General features: G+C 39.3%; 3 protein-coding genes across 18 annotated transcripts in view; 1 reads left to right on the top strand and 2 right to left on the bottom strand.

Moving 5' to 3' along the window:
• CCDC30 (coiled-coil domain containing 30) overlaps positions 1-2086 on the bottom strand; it is a 101910-nt gene extending 99824 nt beyond the window's left edge. For 10 of the 14 annotated variants that reach the window (XM_025050991.1, XM_025051041.1, XM_025050958.1 and 7 more), the window contains exons 1-2: positions 1773-2086; positions 374-539 (exon numbers count right to left, since the gene is read on the bottom strand). Coding sequence is in view for 5 of the 14 variants with exons in the window: in XM_015596788.2 (XP_015452274.1) it covers positions 374-418 (45 nt within the window). In the remaining 9 variants the exon portion in view is untranslated. Of the gene's footprint in view, positions 1-373; positions 540-1442 lie in introns of all 14 variants that reach the window. The other 4 variants (XM_025051151.1, XM_025051178.1, XM_025051204.1 and 1 more) reach the window with 2 other exon arrangements.
• Positions 2087-4862: 2776 nt separating this feature from the next.
• On the bottom strand, positions 4863-8222 carry PPCS (phosphopantothenoylcysteine synthetase). Of its 2 annotated transcripts, none has more exons than XM_006903996.3 (3): positions 7645-8222; positions 7385-7488; positions 4863-5679 (listed from the first exon to the last, which is right to left on the bottom strand). In XM_006903996.3, exons 1-3 carry the CDS (start codon positions 8150-8152, stop codon positions 5356-5358), a joined length of 936 nt encoding a protein of 311 aa, XP_006904058.1. In that variant the 5' UTR covers positions 8153-8222; the 3' UTR covers positions 4863-5355. The 2 variants fall into 2 exon arrangements, with proteins under 2 accessions (XP_006904058.1, XP_024906635.1); XM_025050867.1 differs by having other exon boundaries at positions 8090-8190.
• A 207-nt stretch (positions 8223-8429) lies between these two features.
• Positions 8430-20355, top strand: part of ZMYND12 (zinc finger MYND-type containing 12) — a 29941-nt gene continuing 18015 nt past the window's right edge. For both annotated transcript variants that reach the window (XM_025050831.1, XM_006903995.3), the window contains exons 1-3: positions 8430-8815; positions 17409-17550; positions 18821-18992. In XM_025050831.1, coding sequence (XP_024906599.1) covers positions 8706-8815; positions 17409-17550; positions 18821-18992 — 424 coding nt within the window. In that variant the 5' untranslated portion in view covers positions 8430-8705. The remainder of the gene's footprint in view (positions 8816-17408; positions 17551-18820; positions 18993-20355) is intronic.

The following is a 20355-nucleotide window of genomic DNA, read 5'->3' as shown; positions in this document are numbered from 1 at the left end:
CAGCAACAAAAACTGAAATATCTGGTCAGGTTTTCACCCCAAACCTTCTTTCTTTCTTCTCTTTCTTCCTTCTTTCTTTTCTGTTTACATAGACAAAAAAAAAAATTTAATTTACAGACATCTTAAATATAATACATATTATACACAGTTCTTCCTTTTCAATTCCCAGATAAAATGAGAAAAGTACTTTTCTAAAAAGTTAAAAACAATGTAGAAATGTTTAAATGATTAAAACAAAATTAAGGGAAAAAGGCAAAATGTACATCATAATTATCACTATGTAAAAAGGTACACACATAAGGATAGACACAGAACAGAAAAATGAACTGTTAATATGTTAGGGGCAGGGTTTCTCAACCTCCACACTACTTACATTTGGGCTGGCTAATTCTTTGTTGTGGGGGGATCTTCTGTGCATAGGAGGACGTAGAGCAGCATCCCTGTCCTCTACCAACTAGATGCCAGTAACATATTCCCAATGTTACATTGCCAAATGTCTCTTGGGGGCAAAATCGCCCCCCAGGTTTGGAACTACTGTGCTGAGAGAGAGAAAAAAACTTTTAATTATGTTAACATGGCCATATATTGGAAGGGAAAAGGAAAGCTCCTTTCAATACAGCGTTTAACAGGCCTTTTTTCCAAGAGTTAGAATTTATTCAGTTTCCATTAATGAAAAAAAACTGAAAAAGCTGCAGAATTTGTTTTTTCCCCTCAATCTATTATAGAAGGGAAAGTTGAATTTCTGTTATTTGGAAACCTGATCTGGCATCAAGCATGAGACACTGCAAATAACTGTTGGCCTGGGAAATTAAACTATCCAAATCCTTCGAACCCCTGGAATACCTGTTAAAAAGTGTACACTTTGCATATCTTCTGTTTTAGTTTACATTTAAACCTGAATATTGAAGAATTAGTAAGACTCAATAAGGTATACCAACTGTAGAATAAATTAAATAAAGTTTCCAAGCTAAAATATGATTGCACTTATTAATTAAAATTAGAATCTTATTCTATTTTTAAGGCCTTCTGTTCCTGTCTTTTTAAGGACTAGTAAGCCTGCTCTCTTGCCAAAAATATTTATTTTCAGTCTTTCCTCATTGTTTGTTTCTTGGTTCACATCACAAAAAAAATGTTTTTTTGATTAAGAAACTGACATGACAAGGAGGAAGAATAACGATTTCAAGCATCTCCTTTACAAAAATTCTATCCTATCAAGGTGTTGGGTTCATAAGGGCTTACAATTGAAATCTTGTTACATGATCTTGCTGAATGATCTTTTCACATGCATGAATGCACCCCTAAAATGTATGCCTAACAAAGCATTCACTTAAGGAACAATCTTTCTTTATATGAGCCTGAGGTGGGTCCAAAAACGCATTTTGATTTTTTCCCTCCATTTTCAAGACACACTAGGCTTGTAATAATTTACTGTTTGTATTTACCAATGTGCGCTTCTCCGTTCTGGTCTCTAGTTTACCCAAGACAAAAAGCTTGTCATAATGCAGAGAAACAGAGAAAATTTTCCAAATGGTTCCAAGGCTGAAGAACGTGAAATAGTTAGCTACCCAAAGCATTGTAGCAAGAAAGGAGAAGGAGGTGGTCAGGAGATGACAGAGGTGGTGGAGACGAATGGACATTCAGTAATGTGCAGCGTGCAGCGTGGTAAACAAAGGGTGAAAATGGCTGTGGAACGAGCAGGATGAGAAAACTGGCACTCAGGGTGATGAGAGAAGTGGGTGAGGTTGTAGCTTGAAAGGGGGAAGGCAACTGACTTGATGACGTCTGATGTTGAGGATACAAAGGGCCTCCAGAGCTTCATCGGGAATTAAGGTTCCCCATGACGAACACAGGGCAACAAAGCAGAAAACCGCAGTTCTTTGTTCACGGGCCTACATCCCGGGAAGCCGTGGTTCCGTAGACTTTGTAATGGCCTGGAGCTTCAGATGCAGCCAGTCATCAGTGCAGGGTGAGTCTTAAACCTGGAAAGTAAGAAAAGGAGCGCCTATCTAACTGATTGGGGGGTGTTCTCTAAATAAGAGCAGCAGCCTAATTCTAAATGCCTGTGGCTTTTCGATCCCAGAACGGCGCAAATCCTTCTTCGTGCAGATTCACTCCAGCCCGTGACTAGAAAGGCCGAGCCAGGGGAGAGGGTTGCCTCTTGGTTTCGGGCGGTACCGGGGAGAGAAGCGGGAAAAACCTGGAATGCTGAAAAAGAGCGGAGAATAGGTGCTTTCCTCCTCGGGACTGAGGCGAGAACCTCAGGAAGTTGGCCGGTAATTGTCTTTTGGAGAGTGCGTGACGGTCCCTGGTCGCTCGGTTCCACCACCCCTCTGCTTCGACCTGCAGGTGCCTGCCGAGCGTCGGGCGTCATAGCAACCGCGCTGGCCGCGGAAACGCCAAGGCGTCCTTCCGGCGGGAACCGTAGAAACGACGCGCCCCATTGGCTCAGGGGCTGTTCTTCCTGTGAAGACCATTGTTACGGTGCACACCATTGGCCTTGGGGTCATGGGGCGGGGCACTTCGGGCAGGAACGAGGGTATAGTTCAAGCCGCTTTGCAGTAACCATGGTAACGTCAAGGCTTGTGTTTGCAACTCTGAAGACCGTTTTGATACCGGGCATTTATAGTTCTCAAATAGCTACCGGCCAGGCCTTATGTAGACACCCGTCATAATAACCGTGGGTTTCTTTTTCTAGAAGTAACTTCATTCTCAAAAGGGATGGTGGTGCTAGGTCAGTAGTTAGGAATTTTAGGCCTAGATTTGTAACTACCTACTTGGGGCACCTAAGACAAATCACGTTTTTGGGCACGACTTATTATTGTAAAAATGAAGAATTATCCCTAAGACTAGAGTCCTCAGCACCGAAAATTCGTTTAGGTGACCCATTCCTCCACCTATGTAATGCAAAATAAAAATTTCTAAATGACAAGATTTAACATAGGCTCAGTTTATGTCATCTTAAATTTTCGCATTGCACGGTTCTAGTTAGTTCATCAAGGTTCGACTTTACTCATGTCTAGGGGGCCCTTGTTTTTCTGGTATCCAAAACATGTACTTCTATTTCTAAGTCTTACTCTATTTCCACATAGAATCCTTTCCAAAATTCTGCCTGTTCTATGCACTATCTGGACCGATCTTACTTTCTAGACGTGTTTCAACCTCTCCCTCTGGCACAAGAGCCCTTCCAAATGTTTTTCCTCTGATCTAAAATGCTTACAACCATCACCTGAAGCCCACTTAACTAAAGCGTCATTCCTCAAGAAACATTCTTTGGTTTTCCAGTCTAGATCAAGTCCCTTCTTATTTGCTCAGTGACTCATGTTCTTTTTCATTATTTTCCTTTGCACCTTCCATTTACTGTTTAAACAACAACAACAACAACAAAATCTCTTCGAATTTTAACACGTGTAAATATTGCTTAAGTGCTCGGAATGGAAACTAAACAGAATTGCACAACAAAATTCCATGTAGGGAAGTGGTAGTTATTTTAAGCATAATAAAACAGAATATGAAATGGTTCCCAAGGGAAGTAATAATGATGGTAAAAACAAATATTAAGATCACTTCTGGTTTTAACTTTATCATTATGCATTCAAAGGTGACAGTCATCATCCACATAGAGCTATAGATGTAGGTTAGAAAATCAATCTTTTACTTCCTATCCCCAGTACTGCAGCTACTGCTGACAGAGCCTATCGTTTTTGAGGTTTGCCAATAGGACCTGAAGTTAACTAAAAAAATTTGTCCAATGGGACTGCTGCTTCCAGAACATACCTGATTACTAGTTATTTTTCCTCTGCTAAAGGTCACATGTCCCGATTTAATGAATTATTTCAGTCCATCTTGGCATTTCTGGTCAAATCTTTTCAACTAAAATTTATTGTACTTCTCTTGTCAGACACATTGGGCTAACCTTCCCAACTCACTCCATGAAACATCAATTGTATTTTAAATAAAGTATTTATATGAAACATGGTGCTTGCTTCTACCTAGTTATTAATGGTAGTTTTTGAAGTTGCACTTTGGACCATCCTACACATCATTTAGGACAGCGGTCCCCAACCTTTTTGGCACCAGGGACCGGTAATCCTTTGAGAATCTAATATCTGACGATCTGAGGTGGAGCTGAGGCAGTGATGCTAGCACTGGGGAGCAGCAGCAAATACAAAGGAAGCTTTGCTTCCTCACTAGCCTGCCACACTCGTTCTGCTGTGGGGACCTCTGGTTTAGGGGATTTTCCTGGACTACACTTCTTATGTACTCCCAAGCCAAGTCCAGGACATAGTGAGCATCAAAAACTTTTCAAGGACTCAGGGATCAAGCAGGGCACCAGCATAACACTGCCCTTTTCTTGCTAAGTGAGGAAAACAATAATTGCAACCATTTATTCTGAATTATGTGCCAGGCGCCAGACTAATGCTTTATTTTCTGTTTTATTTAATCCTCACAACAAATACCATTATTTTGCAGAAATTTACTATCCCCATTTTATAGATGAGGAAACAAATTAAGTCAGGTATGTAAGTTTATAGACTAGTTAGTATAGCAGGAGAGGTCAAACCTGGCTAGGTGACTCCAAAGCCCATCCTCTTTACCATACTGTAATGCTTCCTTCAGTGTAGAAATCATCAATTGGCCCCTGCCTGGCCCCTGGTGGAAGCTGGGGTTAAGTTTCCCTGAAGAGAGGTCATAAAATATTTGAAAGGTAAATTGTTAACTCAAACATTGAGTGAATTTAGGACAAGAAAGCCAAAGTAAATGTAGTGGGAAGCTCATCATTCTATAGACTATCTTCAGGGAGATGTCCTTCTCTCCTACTCCCATCTTTGATAAATTCTCAAAAAACAACATCCTTTCAATTGTTTAGCTTTTGGGCACAGACTTTATTGCACTTAATTTTTTATATATCCATTTCCCAAACTAGACATGTTTATTCATCTTTTTAATCCTCATAATCATCAGAGCTGACCACATAATAGGCATCAACAAACATTTGATCTTCAAAGCATGGCCATTCTTGCATCCATAATCCATTTAGTAGTGTGAAGGTTGATATTCATGCCCCACATGTATATATCGAAGAACATAACTCCCAATACTCTTTTTAAAGATGAGAAACAGCTCGTGTTCATTTTCAAAATCAAGATGACATTCGGGCAAGTGTGTCATAACTGCTTTGCTTTTGTTTCCATTTTTAATGAGTATGAAATGACCTTTTAAAAGACAAATATCAAACCATATTTGCCTACACTCACTGCTTTTTCCCTTCATTTTCTCTATCTTTATGAAAAAGCAAAGGATTTATTCTAGTTCTCACTATCTGTAAGAGCCCTGATCCTATATTTTTTTGATCTTTCAGTTTTGGTCTTGTATAAAAGCTGTGTGTCGAGACTGAAGATCAACCACTATCTTCTGTTCTATCTCTACGCCTTTTTCTATTTCTTTCTCTGATAGCAATAACTTAGTTTCTGAGTCTTTGGTTATGATAACCACAAAGGACCTTCGTGACTCAAGGATATTAGCCACCACCACTTGATGTCGATAAACTTCCAAAGCATTCCGTGCACGATCAATTACAATGGAGGGGTCAGTCTCCAACTTAAAAGATATTACAAATGCTTTGGGAGCCCAGTCTTTAACCAAAGGAGAAAGCATTTTTGGCACCATCTTCATTGTTATCTGTATTGGAAAAAGAAAAGCTTAATAAGCAAACAAAGGTCAATCTCACAGGAAACTAAGGAAGCAGGGATTCAGATTTTTGGCTACATCAATTTAAGTGGCATTTCTCATTGTCAAACTTTTCAAAGCACGTTAAATGCTTAGCTTAAAAACCTTGGCTCTGTAGGGTTCATAAGGATGCCTGGTTTCAAGGCTTCATACGTATTTTGGGACAAACCATGTATTTATGAATCAGCCCTGGTCTGCCACCTTCATCACCATTAACAGAACTCTAAAGAACAGCATTACACTTTGTTAAACATGCCCCTTTATTTTTTAAACCAAACCCTCAAATAAATAAATGCAAGTAATCTATTCATGCAAAAGTTACTTTGGCAAAAGCTCAAAGAAAGTTGGGTCTTAAATGTCTCAGCCTAGCTATTTCTTGCATTGGTAGAATGACTATTTGATTCCATTTAAATATTGTCACTTGTAACACAGCAGTGAGGAAATAGAACTGATTTTATTTTTACGTAAACTCCTACAATATTATTCTCAATCTCTCATAAAGGGAATATTAAGTTGTTTTGTGTACTTTCAAGATAGAACTAAAAAAAAATAGGATAAACTAATGCTCCCAGAATTTAAATAGTGTGAAATCACTTATCATCAGCTAATCGTCAGGATTTCCCCTCAAAAAATTAGAAATTGTGATAGGGATCATATATCTATTTCCCACTTTTCTCCTTAGCATTTATCACCACCTAACATAGGATGCATTTGACTTATTGTCTCCTCTGTAGAGTACAAGCAACACAAGGCATAGTATATTTTATCTCCAGGTCCTACAATAGTGCTTGGCATATAGTCGGTACTCAATAAATAAATATTTATTGAAGAAATGAACAAATGAGCCATCCCTACAAAGTCAGCAAGTGCTCCACAGGTAGAGTTTCTCCTATTTAAATTCTATTTGTATCATTTAATAAATGACTAAGAACTTTCTCAGGTTCCAAGAAGCCAGATCATCTCAACATGTCAACCACACCACTACCCTCTCCCCATACCTCTTCCTTAAACTACAGCAATAACCCCCATGTAATCAACCCTTGCACCTCTAATTCACCTTTCACACTGATGCCAGAATGTTCTCAAACAAAAACAACTGTTAACTCATTCTCCTATATATATTCTCCTTTGACTTCACTGGATAAAGTCCAAGCTCCGTAAGGAAAAACAGAAAGTCTTCTATGAAGTAAGCTGTTTCTTCAGTCTGCTCTCCACACACACCACTCTACCTGCTCTCCAGCCTTACCAAACAACTTCAGTTTATAGTCATCGCCTAATTCCAAACTCCAATTGTGTACTCCATCTGGTATGACCTTCCCACTTTGTCTGGTATACCCTCTGCTCAGCCTTTGAAACTCAGTTTCGAGTCATCTTGAGAAAGCCTTCCTTGATTTCCCCAATATTCACTCACCCCATGCTCTGACTTCTTTGTATGTACCTCTACTAGAACATTTATCACTCTGTATTGTAATCATGTCTGTGTCCAGCTCCCTCAATAGATTGTGAAGTCCTTCAGGGAGGGCGGTGTCTTAATTCATCTCGGTATCCCAAGTGCCTAGCACATATGAAATGCAGAAAGACCATCTCCAGATCAAGAGGGAATTAACCCAGGATTGGTTATAGGGGATCAGATCTCTGGAAGAGAAGTGCCCATCACCTGCAGTGCGCCCCCAGATGACAGGATCTTGTGTTCAGGCATTTCAGAGACAGGAATATAAAAATCTGACACGGCCGCAGCCAAGTAAAACATCGCAGAAGAGCCTGCAAAGAGAAGCACAGGGTGTAATAAATCGTAGATGGGTATGAGATCAGCTCCTTTACAACTCAGGTTCCCCTGGGTAATAAGACTTTAAGAGGTAAGTGTCTGGAGAGAGAGGCTCTGCCTCAGCACACGCGATGGACTCCTAGGGCACGCACCTAGCGGATTGAGCGCCTGGGCAGCAGCCTGCAAAAGATGCAAATAGTCCGCCAAAGTGGTGAACTCCACGGCCAGGAAGGTGCCGGCTGCCGCAGCCTCCTGGTAGCTCCGCAGAGCCACAGCGAAGCCCGGAAGCGCATTCTCCTCAGCCTCCAGGCTCAGTAAGCCCGAAGGAGATGGCCCTGAGGGCCGCAAAGCTGACAGCCAGGTCTGGGGAGGGAAGCGGTGGGCAAAAGGAAAGGCGGAGCGAGCGCGGTACAAGAACAGGACCCCGTAGCCCGCAGCCAGGAAGGCCTCCGCCGAGGATGCACCGCGTCGCCCGCTGCTGAAGTTGTCCAGGAAGCGCACTGGCCGGGCTTCCAGTGGGACTTTGGTGCCGCCGGACGTGACCAACACCACTCTTCTGCCCTGCGCACCCAGCCCCGCGGCAAAGCGAGCCATAACCTCGGCCCAGCGTGCAACACCGGAGGGCTGGGGAAACTCGGCGACCAGGTCCATCTCCGCCATGAGTCTTGGGGCTCCTCCGCGCCTGCGCACGCTCCGATGCCGCCGGCGCCACACCCCCTGCCCCACCTAGCCTACGCGCCGCCTCAATATGAGGGCGCGGTTCGCTGCCCCGGCTGGGCGCCAGTCCCAGGTTTCTCCACGTGTAGAAATGCGACCTGGTTCTGCACAACTGCCTGGCGAAATTGACCGTGAGCAGATGCGAGTCGGCTGGGCTGACTTCTGGAAGGGTCATATCCCCTCATGTTAGTTTCCTAGCCTGGATAGAGAAGTGGCCATGTTTGGCTCTTACCGGCTACCGTATAGTCCTTCCTGCACTTGGACTCCCCTGGAGTTAGTTTGCCCAGCCATTTAATCTTTGAGACTTGCTGGGAGGCGGGGGGAGGGGTGTTGTTTTTAATCCCACAAACACCCTGCAAGTGTTAGTCAAGCAACGCCCTCCCCCATGCCCTTGAAATTCTGGGAACGCGGCTGCCCCATGGTGGTCATGTGACACTGGCGTCCAGCGTATCCTCTCCGGGCAACCGTTCTGGAGACCTACACAGCTGGCTACAACATGAACGTGATCTACCCACTGGCGGTGCCCAAGGGGCGCCGGCTCTGCTGTGAGGTGTGCGAAGCTTCGGCCGAGCGGGTGTGCACGGCCTGCACAGTCACTTATTACTGGTAGGCCCTAAACTGTGGCACTTGGGCGCCTCAGCTCCTTCCCTCTCTCCCAGTCACGGGTATGGGCCTGGGTGCCCTTAAGGCGGCTTCAGTACAGGTCCCTAACACTTCTGTGCCTCCTCTTCTACTCAGTCATTCGTCAACAGTTGTGTTGAGCGCCTACTATGCGCTATGCACTGTTCTAGGTGCTGAAGTTACTGAGGGAACTCGGCAGACCATGTCCCTCAGAGAGCTAACGGGCGGCAGACAGATAAGTAAACAAACAGAAAACTAGATAATTTCAGAGACTGAAGAATGTCATAAAGACAAAAGAAATGCGATGAGAGATTGAGCAGGCTGCCTCTCTGAGGATAGACTACTGAAAATAAAGTAGGAGCAGCCCGCCATGGAAACGGCTGGGGGAAGGGTAGCGCAGTAAGGCTTTGAGGGAGGAAAAACTTTGGCGCATTTGAGGGATAGAAGGCTGGTGCACAGCCAAGACGGGGAAGGGTAGTACATGATGAGATCAGTTTTCATTTATTTGCATAAACATCCCTTGACCTTTGTTTCAGATTAGACGCTATTTAGGGCCTGAGATAAAACAGCTGACTTCCAGAAACCTAGGTTAGAGTAGACTAACATGTTTAAAAAATAAAATCATTATAATGCATCCTGCATGACAAGTGCTGTCACTCCTGGTGTGCTACTCCCTAGAGCCTATAAGAATGGAAATATGGTGACTGGAGCAATATTTGGAAAGGTTCTCTGAAGAAGTAACATTTGAGCTGAGTCTTGAAAGATGAGTAGGAAATCGCGAGGTAAATGAACAATGACATCAGGACTGCTTTGGTGAAAGGTGAAAGAAAGTTTATTGAGAGCTGGGTAGAAAAGGTAGTAGTGGAGGGAGCAGTCAATGTTTTTCAAACCGCAGTTCAGGACCTTTTAGTTGATCATGACTAATTCACAACTAGCATTTTAAGAAAATAGAATAAGAAGTATCAGAGTAATCCTGCTTGAATTGTCTTTTGAAACATTCGTCTTAGTGTTTTATGTGGATATGTGTTTGTACTGGTAAAATGTATTTCATACAATGGGCTTAGTCAAAAAACATCTGAAAATCATCGTGATAGGTAGTAGTAGGAGTTTAAACCAAGAAGATCAAGTTTAGGGCCACGCAGTGACATGAAATCAAAGAGTTTGGAATTTACCCTTTGGGAGGCCATGGATGGTTTTGACATGCTCTCATTTGTGTTAAGATGACAGCAGATTGGAAGGTAGACACTGGAGGCTCATAACTGATTCAGAAGTTGTTGTAATGGTCCCAGTGGAGAGTGAATATACCTCTCTCAGACTGAATTAAGTGTACCTCCTTTGTGCTTTCACAGCATTTTATATGTCTCCTATTCTAACATATATGACACAGATTGAAATCAGTTGCTTAATGGCCTGTATTCCTCACTAGGCTGTATGCCCCATGAAGGCAAGGATAGCATCTGTGTTTTCATTGCTGTTACTTTATTTTTTAGAATACAATTTAAACTTTACAGCAGAAACTACAAAGCCCTGGTTACTTCTCCACCTTCCTTTCCCACCACACTCACCCCTTCTTTTCCTTGATATAGTTACAGAGACTTTCTTTCAGTTCTAATTTGCTGAATCTTTTCCTCCCTCAGTTTTTTTGCCCAGGCTGTTCCTTCTGCTGGGAACCTTCCCTTCAACCATGAATCTTTCTAGTTCCCTTTCATCCTTCAGTTTCTCAGAAATGTTATTTCTTCAAAGATGTCTTTCTAAAACACCCAAACTAAATACTCCTCTCCCATTTTCCTCTCTCGCATTTTTCTTCACTGTTCCTGTACTTTTATATTTTTGTGTTTACTTGTTTAATATCTATGTCTTTTACTAGACCTAGTGCCCGCATATACCAGACACTCAGTGATCATTTGTTAAATAAATGAACTTCTGAATGGATAATAAATCTATTAACTGGGACAAGGGACACAGATGAAGGAGGTAGTGAGTGACAGATTGGGTTAGGGACACAGAGATTGAGGAAACTTCAGGTCACTTGGGAGAGATGGCCAGTAAATAACTTTAAGTACACCCTGGATCTCGAGAAGAATAGACCCCTTTGTCTAATATGAGCATCCACCCCTTCCCCTCTTCCCTTCATCCCCCTAGCCAGAAGCAATTCCTTCTTCCTCTCAATTCATTTTGCAGTTACTCTGTGCCTCACAGATGACTTTTATTTCCTTTCTTTTTTTTTATTTGTTGGCAAGCGTATTATTTCAATTTTATTATGTTCCATTAATGGAGGATATTATGTGGAATATGTGTAGAAGGACTGACATGTGTATATTATCTTTTAATCTATCAGGCCCATCTCTGTACACTCTACAGTCTCCAACAAAGTGCCTTGAAATAGTTGAAACTAAATATTTGATGAATGCATGAATAAATTATCATTTCCTATGCACTTATCTCCCATTATTTTCTTTCTCTTCTTTCACTGCTTTTAATTCTCTTTAAAAGTCTTCTCTTCTTCCTACCTCACCCCTTTCTCCAAATTTCTATATCCTTGTATCCTGAAGATTTCAAGATTTTTCTATAAAGTAAATCTGAGGTAATTTTCTTATATCTCAAAAATGGGGGCTTTAATATACCCTTCCTCACAGAGTTTTCATGGTTGAATGTAAAGTATCTAGCACCATGCTTGAGACCAAGTGGCTCTCAATATTTATTTATTTTTTCCTCATCCCAAATTTAAAGAGTAGGAAGAACAGTTAACTTTAATTTGTGAAAGATTTCTTTTTTCAAAAGAATTTTTTTCCTGATTGTAGATATAACTCACGCTCACTGAAAAAAACTTTAAAAAGCAAAAAATAAAGAAGAAAAGTAAGCTATAATTTGACAACCCAGAGATTAATAACCTTACATTTTGGTGAATTTCCTTATTTTTTTCCCTGTAAATCCATTTATTTTATGTACTTTGTGTAATCGTGTGCATATCTTTCTGTATTGTTTCCAGGGAATAGAACATTTTCTTAAAAATACAATTTTATTGAAGTATGTGAAACATTACAGACAGGTAAAAGAGGCTTCAGTACTCTAGGTTAGCAAATCATAGCATATAGATAAGAGTAATTCACAATGATTTTTCCTTTTATTTAATGTAATGGGACACAGATTAAAATGCCAATACTGGCCAGAAAGAGAAAACAAATGGTGAAGTGGTTTTCAAAGGTAAGGAGCAATAGGATCTATGGTGAGCTGGAGAATGAATGTTTTGCCCAAAGACATTCAAATTCAGTTTAAAAAACTTGATAATGGCCATTTAAAACAAGTCTGCCTCACAAGCTACTGGATTGTGAGCCCTGACTGAGAACATATTTTTCAACTCCTTTATGCCTGGCCATGTTTAGGATGTTAGGAGTGAGACAGATGAATAAAGAGAGACCTCACAAATACATAAATAAAGCTCACTTTATTTAGAAAGGCAAGATATTTCAAATACTCTCAGTGGAACAAAAGATCAGGCAGTTAAGTAAGTTAATATTTCCATTGCTCACACAATTACCCCAAAGCCCCTATTTAATAAATACCCTGTGGAATGCCAGTATTTCCATAACCTGACTGTTAAGTGCTGTTATTGATTCGTTTACAATAATTGTCTATAAAAAAAACCCCAAAAAACCTTAAAAATGCATTGTGTAATTTCTATGATAGCGGTCTCAGTTTATAAATAAAATACTTTATTATTGCATTTGTCATCCCAGCAGCAAGAAAAAGAGAGAGAGAGTGCTATGTATTATTGTCTATGATTGCTTCTGAGCTACAACATCAGAGCTGAGTAGTTGCACCAGAGACCATATATTTCTCAAAACCTAAAATATTTTCTGTCTGGCCATTTACTGAAAACTTTGCTGATCCCTGCCCTAGATTATTGTGACTTGTTTTGAAATATGTATAAATGGAGCCAAACATTAACTTCCTGACATTTTAAGTAAAAATGTGTAATAGGCAATAGAAATGCAAAAACTCATGATTATATGCATCCATCAACAGGTTTAAAATACATGAAGCAGTCATATGTCAATTATACCTCGATATTTTTAAAAAGGTGAATGTGGAAAAAATACACGAAACAGTAACTCTCAGAATTGAAGGGAAAAATAAATAATTCAGTAATAATAGTTGGACAATTCAGTATCCCATTTTCAATAATGAATAGAAAAACTAGAGAGAAGATCAGAACACTATAAAGTAACTAGACCTAACATATCTATAGAACACTGTCCAACAACAGCAGAATATACATTCTTCTCAAGTTCATATGAAATATTCTCCAAGATAGACCATATGTTAGAGCATAAAAGCAAGTCTTAAATTTATAAGGATTGAAATTATACAAAGTATGTTCTCCAACCACAGTGGAATGAAAGTAGTAATTGAAAACAGAAGGAAATTTGGAAATTTACAAAAGTGTGGAAAGAATACACCTTTAAACAACCAATGGGTTAAAGAAGAAATCACAAGAGAAGTTAGAAAATGTTTTGAGATGAAGTGAAAAAACACAACATACTAAAACTTACGGGATGCAGTGAAAGTAGTACTCATAGGGAAATTTATAACTGTAAACATGCATTAAAAAAGAAGAAATACCTCAAACCAATAACCTAGACTTCTACCTTAAGGAACTAAAAAAAGAAGAGCAAATTGAACCTAAAGCTCGCAGAATGAGGGAAATAGTAAAGCTAAGAGCAGAAATAAATAAATGGAAAATAGGAAAAGTGAAATCAACAAAACCAAAAGTTGGTCCTTTAAAAAGATCAACAAAATTGACAAACTTTTAGCTAGACGGACATGTCCAAGAAAAGAAAGAAGGCTCAAATTACTAAAATTAGAAATGAAAGTGGGGACATTGCTACCCACTTTGCAGAAATAAGATTATAAGAGAATACTACACACAATTATATGCCAACAAATTAGATAACTTAAAGATATTCCTAAAAAGACACAAACTACTAAAACTGACTTATGAAGTAATAGGCTATCTGAATACATCTATAACAAGTAAAGAGATTTAGCTAGTAACCAAAAAACTTCCTGGAAAGCAAAGCTCAGGACTAGATGACTTCACTGGTAAATTTTATCAGATGTTTAAAGACAAATTAACAATTCTTCACAAATTCTTCCTTTTTAAAAAAAAAAGAAGAGGAAGGAATCATTCCCAATTCATTTTATGAGACCAGCATTGCCCTGATACCAAAACCAGACAAATCACAAGAAAACTACAGACTAATATCCCTGTGAATAATTATGCAAAAATCCTGAATAAAATACTAGCAAACCAAATCTAGCACCATATAACAAGGATTATAAATCATGTCCAACTGGAATTTCTTTCCGGAATGGTTCAACATACAAATAGCAATCAATATAAAACATCATCTTAATAGAATAAAGGACAAAATCCACATGATCACCTCAATAGATGCAGAAAAAGCATTTGACGAAATTCAACACACTTTATGATAAAAACATTTAACAAACTAGGAATAGAAAGGTACTTTCATAACTTGGTAAAGGGCATCTATGAAAAATCCATAGAGAAACACAAAGCTAACATCATACTTTAATGGTCAAAGACTAAAAGCTTTCCCCTCTAAAATCAGGAATGAGATGAGAATGTTGCTTTCACCACTTCTATTCAATATCATACTGGAGATTCTAGTTGAGGCAATTAGATGAGACAAATAAAAAACATCCAACTTGGAAGTGAAGGAGCGAAAATACCTCTATTTGCAGATGACATAATCTTATATAGTGAAAACCCTATAGAACACCCCCCCACACACACACACAAAACTATTAGAGCTAATAAACGAATACGGCAAGGTTACAGGATACAAGATGAATATGCAAAAATCTGTTGTATTTATTTGCTAGCAATGAACGATCTGAAAATGAAATTAAGAAAACCATTCCATTTATAAGAGTATCAATCAATCAATCAATCAATCAATCAATTTAACCGAAGGAGTACAAGACTTATACACTGAAAACTACAAAATATGGTTGAAAGAAATCAAAAAGACCTAAATAAATGGAAAGGTATTCCCTACTCATATTGGAAGACAATATTATTAAAGTAGCAGCACTCCCCAAACTGATCTACAGATTTGATGCAATCTTTATCAAAGATTTTTGCACACTGATCCTAAAATTCATATGAAAATGCAGGGGACCCAGAGGAGCCAAAACAATTTTGAAAGAGAACAAAATTGGAGGACTCATTTCTCAATTTTAAAATTTACTACAAAGCTATGGTAATGAAGACAGCATGGTATTACCTTAAGGATAGACATGCAGATCAGTGGAATAGAATTGAAAGTCCAGAAATAAGCGCATTCATCTATGGTGAAATGATTTTCAACAGGTTATGAAGACCACTCATTTGAGAAAAGAATGGTCCCTTCCAAATTGTGCTGGCATAACTGGGTATCTACATGCAAAAGAATGAATTCGGACTCCTACCTTACTCCATATACAAGAAAGACCTAAATGTAAGAGCTAAAAATGTAAAACTTTTAGAAGGAAACATAGTTGTAAATCTGTGTGATCTTGGATTAGGCAGCATTTCTTAGATATGACACCAACAGCACAAGGAACCAAAGAAAGATAAGTTGGGCACCATCAAAATTAAATTTTTTGTGCATCAGAAAACACTAAGATGGAAAGGAAAAGACAGCCCAGAGAAAGAGAGGAAACATCTGCAAATCATAAGGATCTAGAATCTACAATATGTAAAGAACTTTTAAAACTCATCAATAAGAAGTCAAAAGACTCTGTTAAAAAATAGACAAAGGATTTGAATAAACATTCTTACAAAGACGATATATGAATGGTCAGTTAGCACCTGAAAAAATGCTCAACATCATTAGTCATTAGAGAAATGAAAACTAAAACCACAATGAAATACAGCACACACACTAGAATGGCTATAATCAAAAATATAGAAAATAACAAGCGTTGATGAGGATGTAGAGAAAATAGAACCCTCGTACATTGGGAATGTAAAATGATACAGCTTCTGTGGAAAACAGTTTGGTAGTCCTCAAAAAGTTAAGCACAGAGTTACTATGTGACACAGCAATTCTATTCTTAGGTCTATACCCCAAGAGAAATTAAAACATCCACACAAATACTTGTATATAAATGTTCATAGCAGCATTATTCATAATAGCCAAAAAGTGGAAACAACCCAAAAGTTCAACCGATGAGTGGATAAACAAAAAGCAATACATCTATATAGTGAAATGTTACTCAGCCATAAAAAGGAATAACATTGATACATGCTACAACACAGATGAACTTTGAAAGCATGCTAAGTGAAAGAAGCTAGACACAAAAGGCCACATATTGTGTTTCCATTTATATGCAATGTAGAATAGGCAAATACATAGAGAAAGTAAATTAGTGGATCTGGGAATCAATGGGTGGAAGCAAGAATGTGAGTGACTGCTAGAGTGAATGGAGTTTCTTTTTTGGGTAATGAAAATGTCCTGGAAATAAATAGGGTCATGGTTATACAACCTTGTGAGTATATTTAAATGACTACTGAATTGTTCATTTTTATATGGGGAATTTTATGGTATGTGAATTATATATCAAAAAGGAAAAAAACCGCACCATAATTGGAGGAAGGATTAGATTTGAGAGTCATTCATAGAGGCAATTATTTAAGGAATGGGAGTGAATACTCTGTAGGAGTGCTGCCCAATAGAATTTTTCTGAAATGAAGCAAATGTTCTACATCTGTGCTGTCTAATTTTGAGTGTTTAAAAATACTAAATATGCATGTAAAACAGTCAGAAAAGCTGTATACCAAACTGTCACAGTGCTTCCCCTGCAGAGCTAAAAAAAAAAAACAAATGGCTTTGGAGTACAGGCTTAGAGTAAATACTCAGTCTCTCCACAGCTTTGCTTCTTTACCTTTAAAATGGTAATAACAGATTTTATTTAGTTTTTAAAAAGTTAATTAGTTACATGCAAGACCACCTGCTGCAGCACTGGGCTTGCGGGGTCATTCACAGTGTGTTCTATGTGAAAGGCACTCCTGGAGCATAAGGCAGAAGACAATGCAAGTGGTGCTCTTCAGAACCAGGCAACATGGTGGCACTGATTATAGGAAAGGTCTCTTAGAGCCTCAGCAAATGTAAATACCTTTTCCTAACCCAAGGGAAAAAACCCTCAAATTCCTTAGCTTCAGAGTTTAGATGTTTTGAAAATGACCTTAGAACAATGCAGAGTTAAAGCTGTTTTTGTTGTTATTAATGAAGCACAAAGGCAGAATAGCCACAACATCACCATGTCACTTCGGAATGTGAACCCGTGCCTGCAGAAAGGACATCTTCTATCACCCCTCTCCACCCCAACATAGTTTTTCCACCATCAAATAACCGCATGAAAAAAACATTTGAAACGGCTTTGGACTCCCTGCCTGGTTTGTGTTGGGCTTATTTTTCTAGTTTCTAGGGCTAGGCCAGGAGTAGGGCCAAGAGAATCTTAAATCAGGACAAAGTAAAGATGATGAAGTCCGTGTTTTTATTTTCAGTGGTGTGGTTCATCAAAGAGCCGACTGGAGAAGCATCCATGAGAAGATCTGTCAGCTCCTGATTCCGCTGCGCACTTCTATGCCCTTCTACAATTCAGAGGAAGAACGTCAGCATGGCCTCCACCAGCTGCAGCAGCGGCAGGTAGGGCCTATCGGATGGTTACAGGGTTAATTCACGGGCGTAGCAAAACTGTCCAGGAGAAAGGGTGTACTGAGTTGAGATCACTAAACTCTAACCTCTGTGAGAGCAGAGACTTCGTTTTGTGTCTTTATGTCCTCAAAACCATTCGGTTGCTTGTTTTCCACATGGTTACCGACTACCTCCTATATTCGTTCCTTGGGCTGCTATAACAAAATACCATAAATAGAGAGGGAGGGGGTTTAAATAACAGAACTTTATTTTCTCACAGTTCTGGAGGCTAGAAGTCCAAGATCAATGATAGATATCCATAGGTTTGGTTTCTTCTGAGGCCTCTCTCCTTGGCTTACAGATGGCGGTCTTCTTGCTGTGTCCTTGCATGGTCTTTCCTCTGTGTACACACATCCCTGGTATCTCTTTGTGTGTCCAAATTTCTTCTTATAAGGACACCAGTTCGATTGGATTAGGGCCATCTTAATGGCCTCATTTTAAACTTAAACACTTATTTAAAGGCTCTGTCTCTAAATGTAGTTACATTCTGAAGTACTAGGGGTTAGTGATTCAACATACGAATTTTTGGGGGGTACAAAATTCAGCCATAAAACCCATACTGTAAGAAAAGCCTAGGCACATAGTAGGATGTATGAATACACTAGTGAGTAAATTAAAGAGTTTAGGAGAACTATTATCATGGCATTGATAGCATCTTGATCATTCTAAAAAAATCGTGCTTTATAAACCATAAATCTCAAAACACCAGATTCATCCATTTTAATGTTGTGACACTTTGAGAGTGACCTTAGAACAATACAGAGTTAAAGTTGTTTCTGATATTAGCTAAGCAGGATAACTCCAGAAGGAAAAATAAGATATTTATCTCAAAATTAACTCAAACAGAAAGGCAGAAAGTTTTCGATTGTCCTGAGGCATGACAGCTTTCTCAACTAAAATGTTATTATAAATATAAGAATAATATTTATTTAATAATTTTATATGGAGCACTCATTTATGCCAAACACTACGTAAGATGAAAAGACACTTGTTCCTGGGCGTTGATGAACTCACAGTCCAAGTTTGCCTTTTATATCACCGATTTTGGGTCGCACGTCCACCTTAATACAGGCAGGTTCGCTGTATTAAACTGGTTGTACCCTAAACTGTTTGTGCCCTCAACCAGTTTACTAGGTGTTTGCCTTATCTCTAGGTGTACCTCCATTCACCATTGCCTTTTACCTTTAGGCTTTCTCAGATGATCTAGTTTTTTCTTCCACAGAAGCATTTGATTGAATTCTGCTACACCGTAGCCCAGAAATATCTCTTTGAAGGAAAACATGAAGATGCTGTCCCAGCAGCTTTGCATTCTCTTCGCTTCCGCATGAATGTGCACGGCCTGAGTTCAGTAGAGCTTGTGCCTGCTTACCTGCTGTTGGCTGAGGCTAGCCTTGGTAAGTGGAACTGACTTGAGATCCCCTGGAGGCCTTATGAAGTGCTATACTGGGTCATATCGGTGGCCGAAGAGTCCAGCCTTGGACTCCTTCCATTTTTGTGGAAGAGCAGGATTGCTGTAAAGGTTACCACAAGGTGGAGAAGGAGATGCCATGGACTTTTGGCTACAACTGACAGAAATCCACTCCAGCTGGCGTAAGCAAAAGGAGGGAATTTATTAGGATGCTGGAGTGTCTTAAGGGAAGTGAGGCTTCACGAGGTGCTAGAGTCAGAATGCTGTAACAAACTAAGGCTGGTGCTCTCAGTTTCTCTTTCTTGGGCCTTTTCTCTTATCTCTCTGCTTCTCTCTCCTTATCTGCTTTATATTCCATCTCTGCAGACCAGATTTTTCTATCCCGTTCTTACTGCAGAAGAAAACTACCCCTAAATTATCAGATGTGGCTTAAATTTACATCGAATGTACATGTCCCCCAGGTTCGAGGTAGGTAATAGAAACTAATTAGCATCTGATTTTCAATTTTAAATTCCTAGAAGAAAGAATTGTGTTGACTCAGCTTGAGGGTGGTATCTACCTTTATCTTTGTGTCAGGGTCACATAGTTCAAATAGGATTATAGGAACCTGCTCCTATAGATGGGAGAGGCAGTTCTGAGAGTGGGGAGCACAGACTTGGCAAGCATTGCACATGGTAGATGCAACAAAAGGAAAATTAGCACTTTTGAGAGGAATTAACATTTTTGAGCACCTACTGTGTTTTAGGTACTGTACTTCTACTTTGTACATATTAATAGCAACCATTTTTTTTTTTAAAAAAACAAACTTAAAAAAATATAACTGTTGGAAATGCCATACAAAGAACTTTTTCCCCTGAGCTATCTGAGAGTAAGTTGCTTACCCGATGCCCTATGCCTTGAATATTTCAGTGTGTATTTTCCACACAGATGGTTTCCTTCATAATCACAATACAATCATTATCTACTATCATTACTAACCAGACTCCACTCAAGTTTCTCCAGTGACCCCAACAGCATCTTTATAGTGAAAGGATACAGCTCAGAATCATGCTTTTCATTTTGTTACCATGTGTCTTCAGTCTCCTTCATTTTGAATAGTTTCTCAATATTTCCTTGACTTCTATGACTTTGATACTTTTAAATATTAAAGTCCAGCTATTTTCTAAAATGTCCCTCAGTTTGAGTTTCTCCGATGTTTCTTCATGACTGGATACAGGTGATGTATCTTTGCAGGAATATCACAGAAATGATGCTGTGTTCTTTTCAGCCTGTAAGTTGGCACATGTTTTCAACTTGTTCCATTACTAATGATGATCATTTAAGTTACTTTATTAAGATGATATCTGCCA

The sequence above is a fragment of the Pteropus alecto genome, unplaced genomic scaffold, assembly GCF_000325575.1.
Source record: "Pteropus alecto unplaced genomic scaffold, ASM32557v1 scaffold170, whole genome shotgun sequence".
Lineage (NCBI taxonomy): Eukaryota > Metazoa > Chordata > Mammalia > Chiroptera > Pteropodidae > Pteropus > Pteropus alecto.
This window is presented reverse-complemented; position numbering and strand designations above follow the sequence as displayed.